Source organism: Xyrauchen texanus, chromosome 40 (genome assembly GCF_025860055.1).
Source record: "Xyrauchen texanus isolate HMW12.3.18 chromosome 40, RBS_HiC_50CHRs, whole genome shotgun sequence".
Classification (NCBI taxonomy): Eukaryota; Metazoa; Chordata; class Actinopteri; order Cypriniformes; family Catostomidae; genus Xyrauchen; species Xyrauchen texanus.
Genome location: NC_068315.1, coordinates 9036515 through 9057737, shown reverse-complemented (window position 1 = coordinate 9057737; position 21223 = coordinate 9036515). Strand labels below are relative to the sequence as shown.

The 21223-nt window shown below is 39.5% G+C and overlaps 1 protein-coding gene across 4 annotated transcripts in view; it reads right to left on the bottom strand.

Moving 5' to 3' along the window:
* Window positions 1-1497: 1497 nt before the first annotated feature.
* LOC127633866 (BAH and coiled-coil domain-containing protein 1-like) overlaps window positions 1498-21223 on the bottom strand; it is a 119159-nt gene continuing 99433 nt past the window's right edge. The window contains exons 15-29 of one of the 4 annotated variants that reach the window (XM_052113230.1): window positions 17090-17213; window positions 16060-16300; window positions 15242-15397; window positions 14298-14462; window positions 13558-13796; window positions 13240-13317; window positions 11836-11974; window positions 11568-11685; window positions 11225-11300; window positions 7502-7610; window positions 7016-7132; window positions 6738-6887; window positions 4494-5710; window positions 4155-4391; window positions 1498-4044 (exon numbers count right to left, since the gene is read on the bottom strand). In XM_052113230.1, coding sequence (XP_051969190.1) covers window positions 3835-4044; window positions 4155-4391; window positions 4494-5710; window positions 6738-6887; window positions 7016-7132; window positions 7502-7610; window positions 11225-11300; window positions 11568-11685; window positions 11836-11974; window positions 13240-13317; window positions 13558-13796; window positions 14298-14462; window positions 15242-15397; window positions 16060-16300; window positions 17090-17213 — 3376 coding nt within the window. In that variant the 3' untranslated portion in view covers window positions 1498-3834. The remainder of the gene's footprint in view (window positions 4045-4154; window positions 4392-4493; window positions 5711-6737; window positions 6888-7015; window positions 7133-7501; window positions 7611-11224; window positions 11301-11567; window positions 11686-11835; window positions 11975-13239; window positions 13318-13557; window positions 13797-14297; window positions 14463-15241; window positions 15398-16059; window positions 16301-17089; window positions 17214-21223) is intronic. The other 3 variants (XM_052113232.1, XM_052113231.1, XM_052113233.1) reach the window with 3 other exon arrangements.

The window sequence follows — 21223 nt, the reverse complement described above, 5'->3', positions numbered from 1 at the left end:
CTTTGTGAATGGATAGGGAATGTCTTCTAAGTCTGTTTTGTATACTGATAATGAAACTTTTTGTTTTTGAGAATCCCGAGAATTCAGTTCTTTGTTTAATGTACCAAGAGGAGGTTCAGCGAGTCCTCTTTATTAATGCAACTGGGCAATGTAATTATTAGAATTTTTTTTTTTATGTTCAATGGCAATCCTTTTTGTTTTCTGTGCAAACCTTCCGCATTCTTCCCGTGCAAACTTGAAAATTCGACTTCTGTGATGCCACGGTGGTGGCAGACCTAGCGGTCAAAGCGGAGCATTTGAAGCCCTGACGCACGTCACTTAAAGGACCATACAAGAGCAGGCTGGGCAGCTATTTCTAGCTATGGATGCCAGTTAATATGCATGCGTGTTCTCGAGTTGATTGACAGGCAATGTCTGTATCTAAAAGGTGGCTGTTAACCTGTAAGTTGGGATTTCCTTTTCTACATCCGTTGGGTGGTCCAATTTCTCCCATTCATTTTAATAGAAGTGGCCTGTCTCTGCTAAATAGTCTCTGGTTCTACTAAAAAGAGAGACATTTTTTTGAGACTAGAGGTGTTATTCTGAACATTTGCTGTGATAAATTAATGGTTGTCTGCTAAATCACATTGAGAATGGGGTTTTGATAACCATAGGCCAGAAAATTGGAAAATCAAATCTGGGCATGATTCACAATGTTTTTTAAACTTTTAATCTGCTCCAAATATGGTCTACCAATCAGTTGAGATTTGTTTTATGGTTAGAGCAGGTTTTTGTTTTTTGATGCCAAGGACCCCCAAATATCACAAAACCTTTGCGAGGTTTATAGCTTGTAAAACAGCTATATATTTTAATTTATACAACATGATGTTTGCTAAATTAAATAATTTACTTTTATATGTTATTGTACTAAAATCTTGCAAATATTAATAAAAAATAAAAGAATTCAAACTTTTCTTCTACCCACTATTAGAGTAACATTAGATATATACACATGAGATCAAGGAGAAACATTTTCAATTAAATTCAGGATGATTTGAATAGATATTTTCACAATAAATATTCTTCCAAAGATGTTTTATAGATAAAATGGCCTTACAAAACAAATAAAAAACATATATATATATATATACATAGTCTTTATAGATTTCAACAGTAATAAAAAAAAAAAAAAAATTATTTATTACTGTTAAAAACTATAAAAATCATTAATAAAGAATTATTTTTCATAATTTTTGACCAGTCCTAAAGTACAATTAAACAGTGATGCCAAATTTGTTAAGCGGTAACTTTTTTCTCTTCTATTACCTTTTTATTTTCTCTAACAATTTAGGTAGGCCCCTTGCACCCCCAAAGGGGTCCCTGGACCCCAATTTGAAAACCCGTGGGTTAGAGGACTGGAACTTACAGTATTTATTAAACTGAAAATAAAATTAATTAAAACAATGAAAATCAATATACTTACATCAACCAAAATTGAAAAAAAAAACCACTGATGCATTGTAATATAGCTTTTTTTATTTATTTATTAAATGCAACACGAATGCAATAAAATTAAGATAAATAACATGTTTTAACAGTGGAAATATCTTAAGAGTTATATTCCCCACAAGGTCAAAAAGAACATCCACCATAAAAATCAGTTCCTAGTGGGTCTCAAATTAAGGTAACACAATGATTCTAATTCCTTTGAGGCTTGACCAACTTCATGGCACGCTGGTGGTGCCAGTATATCAAGCATTGAATCCAGTGTTTGTTTACAAAAATAAAAATTTGTATTTATCTTTTTCTAATTCTTATTATAGACCCAGAAAGTGACATTACATTAATTTTCACATCATATTTCTTAAAGCTTTAGCTTTTGCAGTGTAACAGCAACAATGTCATTAAAAAATTAAGTCATCCTTTAGGATTAAAAGGCATATTTATCCTTTTTTTCACAATTCCAACACGGAACAATTTGTACAGGCTTGCATATTGAACAAATAAGCGTACATGTTGACAATGAAAAAAGAAACAGAAATTTTTTTGGCAAAGCAGGAAGAAAAGTGACAAGAGGCAATACAGTATTTAAGATTTGATCTGTTTTAAACTGCCCTTTCTAACAGGAAATGATTGTCCTTCATGATCACAAGACATAGGACAGCAGGAGGCTTCAAGTGCTGGAAGTGTCTGCCCACGTTTGTATTTTCATTCCCACCCCTTGCAAATAAAATGTCTATGGACGACACTGCTACAACGTTGCTAAAACATTCTGAGAATGTTTCAGGTGTTTAGGCAACACAAAACCATTCTGAAAGCTTTATGCACAGTTAGCTGTCAGTCATCTAAAGTACATCAGGCAAAAAAACATTGCAAGTGCCCTTAGTTCGTAAGTCTACAAATTTATTGCAGTTGAATGTATAGCAATTCCACTACTTGGTGCAATTCTAAAACTTTGGTTTAATATTTTGGATGCCAGATTTATACTAAGTAATACTAAGTACAATAGTGTTTTTTAACATAGATGAGAGCTATTCATTTTATTTGTTCAAATTGTTTCCGATTAGATCAAAGAGACAATGAAATGCAATAGAAAAAGAAAACAAAAGAATCCTTTCGAAGCTAAATAAAACTGCAAAAGAAAGAAAAAATATAATAATGAAGTGGACACAGACAGCCTGTTTCCAGTTTATCACCAAGTTGCTGATTGGACTGCATGGTGTTGGTTCTACTGTTTGCTCTGCATGTAAAACCTTTCCCAAACCTCCTCATCGACACGAGTGAAGAGGGTTTTCAGTAACTAAGGATCAAGCCTGTCTCTGAAGTAAACCTCCAATCAAACAAAACAGCCATTATTATTTAACCAACCAAAAGAAAATTGACACAATCAAGAGCAATAAAGAGAAATAGAGTTCTCTCTTCATTTATATTACATTTACAGTTTGTTGTTTTTAATATTAATTTATATATTTATATATTTACACACATCAAACAAAACAACTATACACCTGAATGAGACGCAATAGGTACAGAAATGTATGGCTTGACTGGAAAAATCATTCCTTTTGTTTGTTTACACACAAATATCAGATCATAAACTGACTTGTTTATATATTGACTTTCTGTTATCTGAGCATCAAAAAGAAGAGAAAATTAAAAAATAAAAACAATCCCTGGAATTGTCAAAAGAGGTCATTACACTGTACACCTGTGAGAGCATCATTGAATTTAGAAGAACACCAGTTAGGCCTTCTAATCACGCCTATTCCTGTTTGTTTTTTTGGATGATCTCTACATTCGCACATGGTTTTTCACAAATTTGCATACAGCAAAGAAGTACCACCTCATCCATGCAAACACACAAACAATCAGATCATACCACAGTTCATAGTAACAGTGTATTTGGTCCTGCTGGGAAATCAAAAGTACTGGTGACATCAGTTTGATGTGTATAACCAGTGAAGATCTTTACAAAAGATCTCTCTGCAAATCCAACAATACAGTCAGTGTTCTACACATCCAGTCCATGTTTATCTTTCTAAATGTCCTACTCTGAACAAATACAGTGCCTTACCATTTTCACAAATTAATAATAATAATAATAAAACATTCCATGTCTGTAGAGCCTTCATAGAGCAATCACCACAAGTTGTCCTCTCCACAATTAATTCAATAATACACCATTACTCCAATGACTAAGAGTGGAGATGAAAGTTGCTGCAGAAACCCATGGCTGTGGGTTTAAATCACTTCCAACATCATGCTAGCTTCATATCTTGGCCTGATTTCAGCCATTTCTGGTATCTCCCAAAGAGAAATTATGATTTCAGTAGTGCATCCTGCTATTTTCAAACACTAGCAGATAATTGACTCTCCCTCGGCTGTTACTAGTTGGCCACTGGTGGGGTCGTAAGTTCCAGCCAGGTAGTAGAGATCCTGACTGTTGCTATTCGGTTTTCTGACACGGCTGAGAAGTTCATATTCAGCTCGGCTCACCACCTGGCACTTATGAGAGATGGTTTGGACATCATTTTCGTCCTCATGGGAACTTTGGTAAAGGGCATGCTGTGAAAAAAGAATAGAACAACATTTAAATTGATAAAAGTCTACCTAATTTCATACAAAAAAAAAAAGCCCAGTTTTTAAGATGCAACTGTATGCAATGTGGTGATTACCTTCCCATCCCGGTGCCTTTTGCCAAGTTTGGTCTCCTCAGGGTGGTAGAACCACTTTACTTTAACTACCATGTTGCTGGACCAAGATTCCCATAGACTCTCAATGCGGCCAACGAAGGGCAGGTGAGGTCGACCAGCAGAGAGGAACACTGCACAGTCACCAACTCGGACTGTGTCTTTGCCCCGAACAATGGCCTTGTAGAAGAGTTTTCTTGCTTTTCCTTTCAATCCTCGTCTCTGAAGGAATGAAAAAAGAAAGAACACTGTAAGTGACTCCATCCTGCCTCCATTTTGGTATTAAACTGGAATAAGTTCAGGAGAACCAATGAAGATAATTACCTGAGTTGGGTTCCCAGACCACCTCCACAGCTGCCGCCCTGGCATGAATGTGGACACTTTGGGTGGACCATCTGGAGATGGTAACTTCTGCTTCTTAGGAAAGTCTTTGGAAGATTTGGACTGTACTACAGTGGCAGAATTGTTGGCAATATCCTTTCTTCTTGAAGGTTTCCCTGTACTACTATTAACTGCAGCCTTTGAGTTAGAGATACTCATGGTTTTGGCTCCAAAATTGTTACGTGGATGGGCAGTACGGGGCTCAGGATGCTGCTGTTGTTGAAGCAATCTATGATGAGTGGACAGGCAACCCTGTAGGAGAAGCTGTGATGCCTCTTCTTCATCTGAACTGTAGGATGAGTCATTGTCAGAAGAGCAAATGCTTGAGCTGGACAATGAGCCTGAACTAGACGCACTGGAGGACCCTGAGGATGATGATGAAACAGAGAGACGAGACAGAAAGCCTCCAGTTGTGCGCATTGCTGCTCTCCTAGCATCTTCCTCCTCGTCTTCATCCTCATCTATATCTGAATAGGAGCTTAGGCAGTCGCTGTGGCAGTTCGGCCCATAATCTGCATATTCACTAAGCCCCAGACCCTGAGAGTGCTTACGAATGTCTGATGAACCTTTGAGAAGATGGCCACTGTTCCTTTTGGCATCTTTGACAAGAAGAAGAGACTGAGAGTAGCCCGTTGTCAAGGTCAGTTCTTTTATCCCTTTGGCTCCGAAGCCCTTCTCCATTCTCCCACCACTAGAACTCTGCACCTCTGAACTTCCAAGGAGTAACAATGCTTTTCCATTCTTAGTCTTGGGGGACATGACCCCTTCATGGTCTAGTTTGACCAGAAATTCCTTCCTGTCTGCTGTCTTTCTACCTCGTAAACTAGAGATACCCTTATGACCAAGGGACAGGCCTGTCGTCAGCTGCTGATTTCCAAAAGATGTGCAACCATTTGCAATGCTGCTGAAGGAATCTACCTCAAAGGAAGTGCTGAAGATCCCTTTGGCTGGGGTGGCCATGGTTGAACTAAGTAAGGGGAACATGTCTGACTCCTTTGCCCTCAGAGCTCTCTTGGTTAATCCATTAAACTGGAAGAAATCCATGGAAGGTTTCCTTCTGGACATGGCAGCAACAGGCCAGCCAAGAAGAGGAGAAGCTGTCCCTGTCACATTCTCTGGCAAACAGCTCTTTGATGATGAATTGGTTGATTTTGGCCTTCCTGGTTAGGGTGACAACCAAAGATATTACTATGAGGACATAGGACAATCTCTCCAATCAGTCATGTCATAATTCATTGCATTTTCCAACCTTAACTTATTACGAAACTACCTTCAGCCCCTTAGAGAAAACAGATACAAACAGATATGCCTGACAGCGGAACTACTGTTGCAGATAACATCTGCAGAGTTGTTATACTGGTAGTTCTGAGGTTTTAGTCAGATCTATGACAGTTAGACTCTATAGTTAAGTGGCATTCAACCTTGACGCCAGTTACCCCCATCTAGTACCCTCAACAACATTTGTTCAGTGAAATAGATCTCATTCTGAACACAGATCTCATTAATGTTGATGTGTTAATAGCTCATTATAAATGTTAACCAAATTATTCTCACTTGATGTGTCTCACTTTGTCCTCATCTATTCCATATTTTTTAATGGAATCTGGTAAGACTTCTTTGGCTAAAACATTAAATAAATTGTTTGGTGTGTGTGTCTGTGCATCAGTTACAGTAACAGGAAGTGGGAAAGGTAGTGAAGCATGTCCTTAGGATCAAACACATTGAGGAACATCTACCCAACAGTTTCCCCTGACAGACCTTGTGATTTAGTGACTAAATCACTAAATCATATAGACATGTTTTGGATTCTTTTTGACAGATATTTCTATATGTTTTGATGCACCATGTTCTAGTTCATTCACTGCAGGTTAAATGGAACACAAACAGGATGAACAGGTATGTAAGTCATAAGTGTGGTATGTAAGTTATGACATGGTGCTCCTGCTAAAGAGACCAGCATTGCTGGACTCAGGCATATGATGTGTTTAGGATGCTAAGGGTCCACCGCAAAGACCAGCACCAAACCAACATTATCTAGCATACACCAGCCCAGAACAGCAAAGGAATTTCTGGTCTAAGCTGATCTTTTCAGCAGGATCAATAAAGTTTAAGAGGTGCAACATCAATGTGAGACTGAAGGATTTAGGAAACTGTGAAAATGTGGATGTCGCAGAAGTTGTCTCACACCTGGCTTGCCTTTAACAAAATCTTTTCTGGTCTCTGCGTTAGCAGAACGCTCTGAGGACACATCAGTCTGCTGAGTTATCTTCCCTTGAGTGGAGCTCTTCCGCCTGCGGCAGGTAGGCGAGACCAGGTGGGCTGGTGATGGCTCTGCACCTGTAATAAATCAACCATGCCACATGATTTCAGTGACAAGCACAGAAACCGAGCACACTGTCTATCACTGCAAAACATGAGACTTTATTTACATTGAAGCATCAATGTGTTTATCTGTAGAAACATACAGTGAATTTGGTAGCCTGGTGGAAGCAACCGAATGCTTGAGAGAGAAATCCATCCCCGGTCACCATCGTCAAACTCCACCATGACACTGCCCTCCTTCTGTTCCTCACCTGGACCTCCTGAGAAACACAAACATAGCATGCATATGACTGAATGTGTATTTTAACCCTAGTATGTTAAAATTATTTTGGAGCCAATTTAATTATCTGTTGGAATAAACATCTTAATCCAGCCTAAACTTGACTGCTGGTCTGGCCTCCCAACCTTGTAAGGCTGGTCTAAATAGCAGGTTTAAGAGGGCTTGTATTGAACCTGGAATGTTCCTTTAATAAGCAGTTAAATATGAGATGAGGACCATAGGAGCCTCAATGAGGATAATTAAGTAATAAATGAACATTGTATGTATTTTTTAAATGCGAGTTGCTTTTAGTGTTTATTTGTATGGACACTTTAAGTGTATCATTGTGTGAGAGAGAGATACACCTTACCTCTACGGACATATCCAGGATAAAGACAGCGTGAACGTTCACTCCAGTAGGCGCACACTCTTGTTCCATCTGTCAAAGTTTCCACCATCTCTGGCTGTACATCCAAAACCTGAAACACATGGATGACTTTAAAATGATCCTACACATCTCATAAACATGTAGCCAATCCCATATAACAAGTTGTTTCAGTTAAAAGATACATGTGAAAAAAAAACATTGTAAAGAGACCACCACTTCGCACAAACATTGATATACTTGATGCTTCCCTTTAAGGCAAATACAACCACAGGTTGTCCCTGTCTCATGAGACACTCTTTTTTAGATGTTGTTCTCTTGGATAGGTTCTCAAACTGAACCAGAATAAAAAGACAGGAAATCAGCATTAGTGAATGGGGTGTCTGCTTTGGAACAATAAAATAAAAGAGCAGAGGGGGGAAATAAAGGTCTAAATTGATGACTTTATTGTGAGTCTGCCAGCTCACCTCCCACTACACAGCACATGCACTGAGCTCTCATTCAGGACCAGTTCAAACGGGGCTGCTTAAAGGGGTGGATGGGGACATGCTAGTGACTGCCATTGTCTCCATGCAGTTTGGCCAACACTTTTTAAAAAGTTATGTGTGCAATCAATATTTTTAATGCTAATACTCTTTCTTCTGTCCCATCTTTCTGTAAGTAGACAATTATAATTAATACATTTGTTAACTGACTTCCAAGAAAAGTGTCTCTCTCTGGTGCTTTAAAAACATTGCTCTGTTTGTTTGAATGTGTGTCCAGCCTGACGACAAATTTCCGAAATGTATGATGGCAGGGGAAGAGTCATTTATATTTGTGAGAAAGGTGATATCTCATTGGACAATTCAGTAATACACATCAGGAAAGTGCTACCTGATTTATTTTCACCCAATTCCACCCCTAACCCTAAACAAATCAGGTAGGGCTTTACTCATAAACATGAACGATTCTTCTCCTGCCATCCTACGTTTCTAAAGTCTGCAGCCCAAAGCAGCAATATTGGCAAAGCCAAATGTGTTTACGACATGATTAATTGTTCCTCCGAACAATTATATGATGGGGTGGTGTTTAGAAAACACTTTTTTTTTTTCAATAATTATTTTTGCAATTCAGTTTGGTGACACAACCTTAAATTTGAAGTGTTTCTGCGCCACTAGTGTCACTAAATGGAACTGCAAAAAAAGTTTCCAAACAAGTTTCCTAAACACTTCCCCATCTTCCATTGGTCAGCCAAACATATAGCCTTGCCCCAAACTCAAGCCATTGGTTGAGTCAATTTTGCTGTGTCAGGATGGTCAGGATGTTGATAACACTACTTGGCCTCAGTATTTAAACTTTTCAGGGAAATCAACCTTCAAATGGCTTACTTGCAGTTATTTCTGCAAATAAATTGGTATATGAGAAAGTATTTTGAGCATTAGAAAAATGAAACACTTCAGCTTTAAATCCTAGTTTGTCTGAGAAAACAATCACAAAAAATATTAGAGACTTTTTTTTAAATATGTAACAGAATGGGAGTGTGGGTGTGGAATCAGATGGGAGAAATTACAAAAACACCTGTTAGTGCATGAAAATATATGTGTGTGGGAGTGTTATTAAGTTTAAGTCTAAGCCCGAGCTGTCCTTCATCATTAATTCTATACTTCTTCATTCTAAACACACACAGACACACAAATACACACAGCGCCGGAGATGCTAGTAGGGAAAATGCTGCAGCTTATGGGTCAGTCCTAGTTGTTGGAGCGGGGTGTAGATGTGTTTGATGTCAAAGCACTTACTATGTTAGCCAGATCGCTCTTTCTGTACTCCCTTATTGGTCTCTCCCAAAACAACACATAAGCATATCCAAGCACTGACATAAATGAAAACCTCCTCCTAAGCTGAGGCCCTTTATTTTGCATTTTGTGAACAATCAAGAGCTTATTGTGTTGCTGCTTGTGGATTGTATCAAGAGATATTGTCAAATGTTTTGTGTACTGTACTGAATTTAAGAGTTGCACTGAGCACGCTCATTAATGCCTCTTTGATGGAGACTGGGTACAAGGGGTAGCGCTTGTGATAGGCGGTCCCCAGGCAGCAAGTCTTTTTTTCACAGCCCATGAAACAGAGAGATGAATGAGAGAAGCAACGCATGTAATGTATTCAAATGAATGCATGCCGACAAAGAGCTGTTGGTTTACAGTGTGTAATCAGCTCCCTTTTTCCCTGTCGGCTTAGATAAACTATGCGTGTAAGTGTAACCCGCAGTTCAGCCTCAAAGATGTTGCTAAATAAGAAGATAAATGAATAAAAAAGGGATAAAACATGCTTTTCCATACATCCTCCTGGGGGGCCATGCAGAACTAACAAGGAACAGTCTTATACAGTCAAAACAAGTAACTGTATATGCAGGAATCTAAAGAACTGCTGGACTGCATTAGGAACAGCTAACATTGAGTCTCATTAAAAAAAAACCTACCGGGTTGTATCAGCAATATGCAGGTTCTGCCATAAAAATACACACAGTATATATGGGTAATGGAAGCAGGGATGTCATTTCAACACTGTGTCCATTCGTTCAAGAAAATGTACTGTGTGAACAGTCCCTAACATGTCCATTAGCTTTTTTGTAAACAAATACAATATTTTCAGGTATCCTGCAGTGTGACAAATAAATAGTTTTCAGTACAAATATTCCATGTAGTCTTTAAATTAACGTGAGGTCATAAAAGATGCATGCATAATATAAAAATTGTATAAATAATATTACAACAATTTGGAAAATGCTGTTTTAAATAGTTTTAAAAATCTTTAAAAAAAGGCATACCTTTAACCGAATGCATAGATATCACTCTCTACAATTTTTTTTAATGCAAGAACGCATCCTGTGTGAACAGCCCCTATCATGTCTATGAGCTTTCTTTTTTTAATCAAAATCAATATTTTAGGTTAAAATTTAAATGAATGTTAGAATAAAGGTGAACATTTTCATGCTGTGACTGATGATCACCATTTTTAATCCCCTTTTTGCCTTCACATGTTCTTTTCAATTGGTCCTGTGGTTTGACAAATTATAATTTTTTTAATACTCAATATAATCCTTCAGTTAATATGAGGTAATAAATGCTGCATGCATAATTACAAAACAATCTTTAAAAAATGCTGTTTACAATAGTTTTAGATGGAGTATAACATGTCAACTTCCTGAAGAATTTTATGTCAACTACCCATATGCACACAGATGGGCAAACATAGACTGACACACACAAGCTCCCTCTATCACAACCAGATGTTGAAAAGTTCCTATCCTGATGAATTTGTGGTCAATGAGATAAAAAATTAGCAATAAAAGGCACAATGTAAGAGAACGTCTGAATTTCACTCTGAACAGTAAAAGTTGGACAGGAGCCCTCCACATACTAATCATAGCAGTTTACACGCTTCATGGCTAGGTAACTGCCTTGTGGAGCACACTTACACACACATGCATAACCCAGATGCTATGCTCTTAACTGCTTTAGCAGAGAGAGGAAGAAAGCTGGGTAGGATCCAGCCTTGAACTGATGGGGCTCTGATGGGGCCCTGATGGGGCCCTGATGGGGCCCTGGGGGTGGGGGAGTCAGTGAGAGGGTGGCCTAGAAGCCTGGATCAACCTGAGGCCTGTATGGGAAGAAGGAGGGAATCTGTGGGTGGACAAACCCTCTGAAGAAGCTTTTTAAAGAGTCTCACCGCTTCTTGAAGCAGCTGCTCCAGAGAGTAGACCCTCGGCCTGTTGCCTCGCTCTCCATCAACGACAACACTGTAGCTGAAGGGAAGGAAAGAAGGAAGGAATCCTTTTAATTCTATATATATATATGGGTATAGGTATCTATCTATCTATAGGTATCTATCTCTATCTATCTATCTGCATACCTTCCTATCTACTCTATCTACTTATCTGTCTGTCTGTCTGTCTGTCTGTCTATCTATCTGCATACCTTCCTACCTAATCTATCTACTTATCTATCTGTCTGTCTGTCTGTCTGTCTGTCAGGATTTTTGTTTTGTTAAAAATATAGGGTTAATGGCTTACATATCAGGCAGGTCCAGTGTATGTACGTAGGCGGCATACAGTAACTCGTCCTCTTTTGAGATTAACACTTTCAGTCCATCCCTCAGTATTTCTTTGGTGAGAGTGCAGTTGGCCGGGACTGCTTGTGACAAAGACTAAAGTGAGAAGTCATCCTCCATTTTACCTTTATCAGTCATGTGGTTGCATGTAAATGTATATACAAAAAAATGGTGTTTGTAAAACTGCATTATATGTGTATATGTAAGTGCATGTACAGTACATTACTTACCCGGTAGGGCACTGCCCACCAACTCTGGTTCCTGCTCTTCTTCTTCCTCCTCTGAGAAGCTGTTGTCATCATCCATATGGAATCCTTCATCAGCAGCAAAGCTCTGAAGCAAACGACTGACTGCGTGGCCCTTAGCCTGCTAACAGTGACGAAACGATGTGTGAGTCTCATACAGCAACACACACACTCGCACAACCGTGATGGCCCCAGATAGAGTGATTCAGTGTCCCCAACATTCATTCAAAATCCCATACAAATATATCATAACCTCTCCCAACCTTAACAGGTCCATTCTTGTGCACAGCCCTTGGTACGTGACAATGCTTAAAGAGCTGTCATATATTAATGTGATAGAGGTTTCGTCACTTGGAGTGATGCTGTTCAGTTTTAATTTCACAAGTGAGTCTCTAGGGTGAGGCACAGGTGAAGAATGATGTGTGTCTTTGTTCTCTATCTCGTTCTTTGAGCAGAGCGGGAACTTTTCCCCACCCTCTGATTAGGCAGGCAAAGTCCCCTCTTGCATGCCTAGATGATGACCTCACAAAGGGCCGACGGTGACAGCCTTGACGCCTGTGGTGTAAATCCTTTCAAAACTATTGACTGTTTTATTTAGACAATGCATGATTCAGCCTGTGAATTAGCGGGCGGATCCCATCTTATCTTTATTGCGAGCAGATTTACGAGAGCCCCTGACACGACAAACCATGTGAGATTGCATAATCCCTCTCAGTAGGATGAGTTTTTATGAGTCCCAATAGGGCAAAGCAAATAGATCTCAGCCACCAGGAGCTAATACGCTATGTGGCGCTGTAGCCTTAAAGTAAACATGAAATCCAAAATGACCCCTATTAACTTTCATAAACAATGATCCAGGTCTGATTGTGAGCAATTCATTGGTGAACATTATCCCAAAAGAAAAGAAAATGTTTGTCTTTGAAATCAAAATGTAATAAATATTTTTCACATGAAGACATCATTTTCAAATAATGTCCCCAATCTCTCTCAACCCATCCCCTTCCAACTTCCTGAACATTACATTCTAGTGCGTAATGCCCACTTTTCATGATCCAAATAATAATTGCACTACATTTTTTTCTTGCTGAATATTCCATTTAAGGACATAAAATGGTTTGCCATTTTAGGTTAACTAACAGTTCAGAACAACTTTTAGAGCAATTAATAAATGTAGCCACACACAGAGTTCCAGACTAATAAATCTTTGGTTAATAACTCATATTTTTACAAAGTATATGCAGTACTAGAGAGTGTTTTCGAAAGTCTATTCCAGTGTAGATGAGGGTTGTAAGCATGGCAAATTCAAAGCATTTTCTAACTAAAAATAATAAGTGTGGAAGTGGTATTAGTCTCTGTAAAGAAGAGACCCTGGAGTAAATCATTCCATACCTGCTTGTTTCTTTTTCGTCTGCTCCAAGTGATGTTATCATACTGAGAACATAGTGTTTCCAACCAACAGCTCTTCCTCTGCAACAATCACAGTTAATATGTTAGCACTGTTAGACTAAATATATTTCATCCACTAAAATGACCTTGAGACCAGTTGGTTAAATGTAGTTAAAAAAATGTCAAAGAAAAGTTGAAGTTCTTCACACTAAAGGTGTCAGTTTGTTGGATATTTTGTATCTAAATGCAATGATATTCATTCATTTTTTAAGCATGAGCTAAAGTGTCCTATTTATTTTGGGGGCAACTGTAGATATATACCTTGCCGTGAAGCATTGGGGTCTTCCTGGTGGTCCTCTCTCGTGGATTGGTTGAGATCTTAAGGAGCCTGGTGTGGTCAAAGGTGTGTTCCCTTGACCCCTCTCTCCACTTGGGGCCATTCAATCTCCTTCCCTCCTCCAATTCTGAGTGGTTAGTGTCAGCACTGACCAGGACTGGCCTACAGGGGGCCTTTCTTCTCATCCTTACCTCTTCTTTAGAGACAGACACATTCACAGACCCTAGATGTGGGAAAGAAACCCAAAACATTATTGGCTGTTTGGATGTCAATCCATTCCATTTCCTGTATGCTCCAGCCCATATTCCTTCTACATTTAGTGAGTTCACTCTCTGAAAAAAAACTTTTAAATTAATTCCATCCAGCCCTGGCAGAAGCAACATATTTCAGTGAAATCACAAAATAAAATGCCACCAAATGTGCCCTCTTTCTGATATACACCCACTTATGTGCAAAAGTAATTTAGCTTGGTTTTGGAAACGTTGTACTGAATAGGTGGGTGAGTTTTGAACCTATGAACACTTCTGTCTAAAGAATAATAATACCAATTGAACACATTTCTTATAGGTTTCAATGAAATTTGTGAAACCTAATTTACTGTTTCCCAACCTCTAAAATCCCAATTTAACTTCTGTAGAGGATGACAGTGAAAGATGAGTTTTGGAGAAATAAGGTGATATATGACAATCCCCACTGTCTAATTAAATAGGAATGTAACATGTACCGAATCCTTGTCTTTCCATGTTGTTCTTGGCTTTCTGATTGGCTTCAAACTGTACAATGGAGCACTCTGAAGGCCGGCTGGCTCCCGACAGTTGCTCTTTAGATGATAGATTCTTGAAGCCCTCTGCCCCGTTCTCACTATTATAGATGCCGTCATCTTCCTCCTCTGTAAAAATGATGGATTGATTGAATACATTGACATCTCAACTGGACAACAGTTCATAATGGACATCTGAATCAGCCATGGTGAATGTGGCCTGAAGATTTCTTTCACTGTATGATTTGTTCGATATTTAGCAAAGTTCATGCAATGGGTGCCAAATGTGGCTGTGACTGTCAATGTTCACAGGAACTGTAGTGTAGTCTCATCACCAAGTGTCCAGCTTGAAGCCACACATACTCACACATGCACATACACGCACGCCCCAGTGTCACAGATCTGTATTGGCAGATGCCATCTGTGGGCTACACGTCTCACATAGAGCGGAGATGGCACGGTAGCAGCAGTGTCGGGTGTCAACACGGTGCTGACACACTTGTCACTTACAAAGTGCTCGTCAACACTCTCACATGCTCGTGAAATGTGAAAAGGATAACTTTCAGGGCAATTAACAGACCAGCGACAACACCGCCTAGCTCGACCATAGGCTTAGCTCACATTAGCATTCATTACCGCCATGACTTCATCTACATTTTGTTCACGTACAGAACTGTGTTTTTTAGGGAGTGCTGGACTAGAACATGTAGCGGAGTGGAACCAGGGGTGTGGCATTCTAAACACAGCTTGTCACAAGCTAACGTTACAGCTCAGGTTCTGGCCAATGCATGCCTGGAGAGGTGTCGTTAATTTTTCTAATGGCACAACAGCCGAGCAGGGAAATGAGAGTCCGCTGATCACCATGGTGGGATGCATTTCTCTGGCTCTCTGGATGGCCCATAACTCACCGGTGTTGCTGTCCGATGGCGAGATGCCCTTCTCGGGAGCTTCAAGCTTGCTATTGGTCAAAGGTGTATTGCGTAGCAGCTGCTTTGACCTTGCGCCTCTTCTCAGCAGAGTCTGTTTCCCATCTGATACCTGATGGACTGCTGCCCCACTGCCTGCTTGGAAACAAGCGGAGCAAAATGTTTTTCAAAGACTTCGTACAGAGCAAATTGCCAGAAAAAAGATTTAGGGTTTAATATAGGATCGATGTACTTGTAATGAAAGTTAAGATATTTAAAGTCAACATGAAATGGTGTTCACAACACAGTTACATAATCTGACGAATTTCCAAGTAAAATGAGAAAAAACGCAAGGCAGATTTGTATCTACTGGTAATTTATCGGATTGTGAAAAGTGGGTCACTTTAAAGAATACAAATAAAGATATTTTATTTCTTTGGAATAACGTGCACTGATGAATCATACCCAATAAGAGACAAGGAATGTGTTTGTGGAGCGGAGGGGGGGACGGGCCGGGCTATAAGGTCACACGCCCGGTCCCCAATCAGCTTGATGGGGCGCGCGAGGGATAAAGGCGGCCGGTGACCGGGCGTGCGACCTTCTTGCCCGACCCTGCCCCCCTCCGCTCCACAGTGTTTTAAGTAAATCAAGTCAATTTTGATTTCATGTTGACTCTAATATATGTAACTTGCGTCATTTAGAATTCTAAATTCTAGAGCTTTTAAAAGTTTGAATGCAGGCAATTTGATAACTGCCTTCCAAATTACTTATTGCAATGTTTTTTTAACATCCTGCAAATGCATCTTGTTTATTCTGTTTACCTGTGCCACTGTGCTCTCCAGTTTTGTTAATCTGTGTTCGTTCTTCTTGATTTCCACTGTGATCTCTGGATAGGTGTTCTGTGATGGAGTTTGATGTATTGCTTTCTCTGTGACATAACAAGTTCACCAGTCTGGATTCACGCTTGACTTTGGCTTTCTGCTTCAGTTGTGAACAGGCTTTCTGCTTAAACTTAGTGCTTAGCAGTCTTGGTCTGCCTCTTGGCCTACAGTGAGCCTTCATCTAATAGAGAGAGGAAGAGAATTATACTAATGACAACATTTGGGTTGCTTTATTACAGCGCTTTCAAGGAAGTCTTGTATAGATATTTTAAATTCTAACATTTGAAATTTGTTCTCCAAACATTTCACCAAATTAATCAGCTTGAACTTCCTATTGTATAGATTCCATTAAAACATTCAAAGTTTTAGCCATACTATCTTTATCATAAACCTACACATTTTCAGAAATTAAGGATTAAGGCATTGTTAGAATGTTTGCCATTCAAAATTGAAATCTGACATCACTGTACTTTTTGCATCCTTAATTGCGACTGGCCTTCTTTATTGCATTTATTTGCATACTGAATTGTGATTGGTCTCCTCTTTCTTACATGCATTTAACCATCTATAGTTTCCTTTACACTGCAACGGCAACATAGAAGGTGACAGAAAACAACACAATCAAGACATATGCACTAAAAACTAAACGTACCTAAACCTATTGTACTTTATTTGTTTTGTTTAGTTTTTTTGTGCTCACTTTCATAAATTGGTATTTCTGTCAGGAAATGCAAATATATTTTTATAAGCACATTCTCTCTAATGCATTTACATTACATTTACGCATTTAGTACACACTTTTCTCCAAAATGACTAACAGTGCATTTTATAAGGGCATGTGTTCCCTGGGAATCAAACCCACAACCTGATTTTTTTTTTTTTTTTTTTGAGCTACTGGCATATTCATACAGGAAATTGTCCATCATAAAAAGTACTATTTTTCAGCAGTGAGAAGTGATTGACTACAAACCTGTGTGCTGTTAAGACGGTGGTATGGGCTGCTGGTCATCCTCCTCTTCATCCTTTTCCGGTCTCCGCCCCCAGCCAGCTCCTCCGCTGTCAGCAGGCCTAGCCCCGCCCCTGCCCCAATTGACCTGTCCATCACAACAGAGAGGTATTCATGAGGAGAGCGAAGAATGCAGGATGAAAAGGAGAGATCAGAGGCGAGTGGAGGGCTTGCCTTCCCTCTCCGTGGCTCTCTAATAACCTTCTTTTCAGGCTTTGATGAATGGAGAGTCAGGGGCCTCGTTCCCCGCTGCATGCTTGAAAAATTGGGATCTGACGCCAAACCGAGAAATATCTGAGAGAAGTGCTGGTAAAGCAACCTCCCACTCATAATTTTGTTTGTTCTTTTTTCCTTGCTCTCCCTTGTCACAGTCTCTCCATGTCTGCTTACTCCTTTTCCACTCTGTGCCAATGGTTTCGGGGCTGTGAATTCCAGCATTACATTAATAAAAAAAAAAAACCTCTGTCTTATTATCATATCAATGCATCTGTTCCTGCACAAAGCAGCACAATGCATTGGCCATCACAAGGGCAATCGTGAGTGAGTGAGTGAGTGAGTGAGGATGTACTGTATGTGTGAATGTGTGTGTTGCCAACCATCTAGCACAGTGTTTTTGCTCCAGGATCCTGATTTTACACTAGACATCATGTTGTGAGCCAACAGAGCATAAAAACTGTTTATCGTACAAAAGTAAAAAAAAAAAAAAAAAAACTAACACAGAAATGTGTTAAAATCAAACACAGAAATGTATTAAAATTACTATGAACTGCATTGACCAAGCAATATGCAAAATATGAACATATTAACACAGGCTGAATAGGAAAATTGGCAACTTTTTAACTGCATAAACTGATTTACCAGCCTAACACATGGACAAAACACTGGGCTAAAAATAGTACTGATACTATTATAGCCATTTAACCAAGTGATTGCCGCAAAATACCATAGAGTTTGGATGTACACACTGTCTTTCACATCATCAACAAAAGAAAGCGTTCTCTTCTCGTTTTCAAATCCATTTTTGCTATCCTAACTATGCACAACTACAGTATAATGTAAGTTGTATTGTATAATTTGTTTTTAGCATTGTTTTATCATCTGCTGTCCACAATCAACCCCGGAACCGACCCACCAGACCTCTTGCAGCCCTATTACATTGAAATAAGGCTCAAATTCACTACCTACATCTATTGGTCTTGTCTCTCGATTTGCAGTGTATAAGCATCAGTGTTTTTACTCCTGTGAAGCAGACAGTTAGTTCAAAGCTGCCACGGGCTGCCTTAGTCAGTGCTCAGGGCGGGGGGTGGCGGCACAGACATCAGCTGGCCCGTCAGACACTAGGATGATTGGCAGTTGAGTGTTGGAAGCAGTGTTGTCATGTGGTTAGTGATTTCCAGCCTCCTTTCCCTGTATCATAGTGACGGCTGTAGTCACTCTACACGCTCAACTGGTTTTGCTTCAGGACCCAGATTTTACATTGAACTATATTAACTATATTAGCAACCTAACATAGTACCACAACTGATTATTGTGCAAAAATATTTAAAGTTAAGCATTGAAATGTATCAATATTTTAATGTACTGCAGAGGCTGAACTATATGCATAATTATTGAATATGATATACTGTAGTCTGAATCAGAAAATTTACTATTTTGTTTTCTAAATCTCTCTACAGCCTATAATCCACAATAATGCAAAAAACAAAACAAAACTAGACAGTACTGTACATTAGGTTTTACAAAATTTTGGATTAATTCGTGCCATAATACTATAGAGTTTGTTTGGTCGCACAACCACTGAAATCAACAACATTAGATATGGGAAGCATTTTCCCCTCCCTTTTAAAAGTTGATCAGCCTGCTCTATTTTTCTATCAAATCTATGTACAACTATATATTAAGTTGCATTTAATTATTTGCATTTAGCTGCCCCATACCCTATCTGAGCAGACCTGCGACTCTTTTTGGGTCACCCACCATTTGAGAACCACTGCTCTACACTACATCTAGAAAGAGGGCTAGTTCCTCTATAACAGAGTGTTTTTAAAACAGCAATATAGAAGCCCTGATGAGAAGGAATGATACTACATGGTTAGCACATGCATGAAGACTCTAACATATACACACATTCACATACACATTCATTGCTCTTGCCCTGCACTGGCTGTTGTGCTCTCCTCTCATCCTTTCAGCTGTCTGAACACTGTTTGTCTGCCCTTTACTCTGGCTGGTGCTGTCAAAAAGAATCAGCGTCCCCAACACACAGACCCTGCTCAATACAAAGAGCCCCTGCTTCAGCTAGAGAGGAAGTGAGGTGCCCGCAGAGAGAGAGAGAGGGAGAGGTAGAGATAAATGACCAGGACCGACGGGTGGAGTATGGGTGTATAAGAGGTGGAAAAAAAAGATCGCCGTAATCAACAAGTTTTTTTAAATTGTGATTCATTATGATTTGTAGAAGACTAATGTTGTCAAATTGTGTGTTATAAGTTTAGATATAGAAACTTGTTTTTCAAGACTTATTGAACAAGCTTCATAATGTTTACAAATTATTATTAGTGGTGCTTGCTAAGGTACGAATCAATATTACTACTGCTCATATTTACAGGTATAGGTTTTTAAATATTTAAGTTTGGCGAGTAACTCGTCCTGCCCTGCGATGGACTGGCGACCTGTCCAGGGTGTCCCCCGCCTTTCGCCCAATGTTAGCTGGGATAGGATGGATGGATGGATGGATGGATGGAGTAACTCGTCCTGCACCGGTTGTGTTAGAGATACAGTACTAATGAATGTGTATTGTTTAGGAGAGTTGGACTATTCAATTTCCAAGTGATTGGGCTTATAATTTTTGCATGGTGGATGATAAAATGTGCAAGAAAAATCCTTACATTGAAGTAGGGATCCAAGATTTATCCAGGGAGTATACCCAGGCAGCCACTCACAACACCTTAGCATTATGATGGCAAATTTTTCAAGAAGAAGCACCACTCACATTTTCATCAGAAATGAAGAAGAAAAGAGATCTGCCAAGCTCAATCAGTGTTATCATAGACATGGACAAAAACGTCCAATTTCCAAACGTTCAGAAAAAGTAGACCGCATCGTAGAAAGCAAAAGCCAGAAGTAGAGTCAAATGGAAATAGAGAGAAATACAGACAGACATCCCCAAGATCAAGTATAGTAAGAAAGAGAAAAGAGGGAGAAAAAATAGAGAAAGTGAGCATTCCTTAGGGAGTTGCCCGGCTGATAAGACCTGCGGAGCTGAATCGATGAACACTAAAATCTATCGACCCACCACCACATGTGGCATGGGCACACCATTCTCTAACTCTCCACCCAATGAATTCATCCAAAAACATCATATTACCGTATTATCCACAATCCCAACTCCAAACATACCCTTAAAAAAAAAAAAACACCTGAAAATAAATGATTGCTTATTTGGGAGAAGATGCTACAAGCAAACATGGATTTCTCCAGCATAACAGACCTGAGGGGAAGTGCAAAGAGATCCAAAGCATTACAGAGAGTAAGGAGAGTGTTGAGTGCATTTTCCTTTCTCCTCCTTGTGCCACAAGAACATATATCTACAGATCCTCTCTCTCTCTCCTTCTTATTCTTCAGATAACAGCCTAAGAACTCTGTGGCAGGGCGGAGGGCGGGGCCGGGTCGTGATCCTACACACCCGGTCCCGTATTAGGCTAATTATGCCTCCGTGAGGTTTAAAGGCTGACTGCAGAGGGCCGTGCGGGAGAGAGAGATCGTTAGCGGACATGTCCGTCATATGTGTTTGTTTATGTTGTCTTTTAAGTTTCTCATTAAACTATCATTTATCATCAAGCCGGTTCTCGACTCCTCCTTGCCCATCCTTTAACTGTGTTACACTCTCCCACATGGCCCTCTGCAGTCAGCCTTTAAACCTCACGGAGGCATAATTAGCCTAATACGGGACCGGGTGTGTAGGTTCACGACCCGGCCCCGCCCTCTGCCCTGCCACAAACTCATTATGGGCCTTAAAGGGATAGTTCACCCAAAAATGACAATTTTGTTGTTATTTACTCACTCTCATATTGTTTCAAACATGTATGACTATCTTTCTTC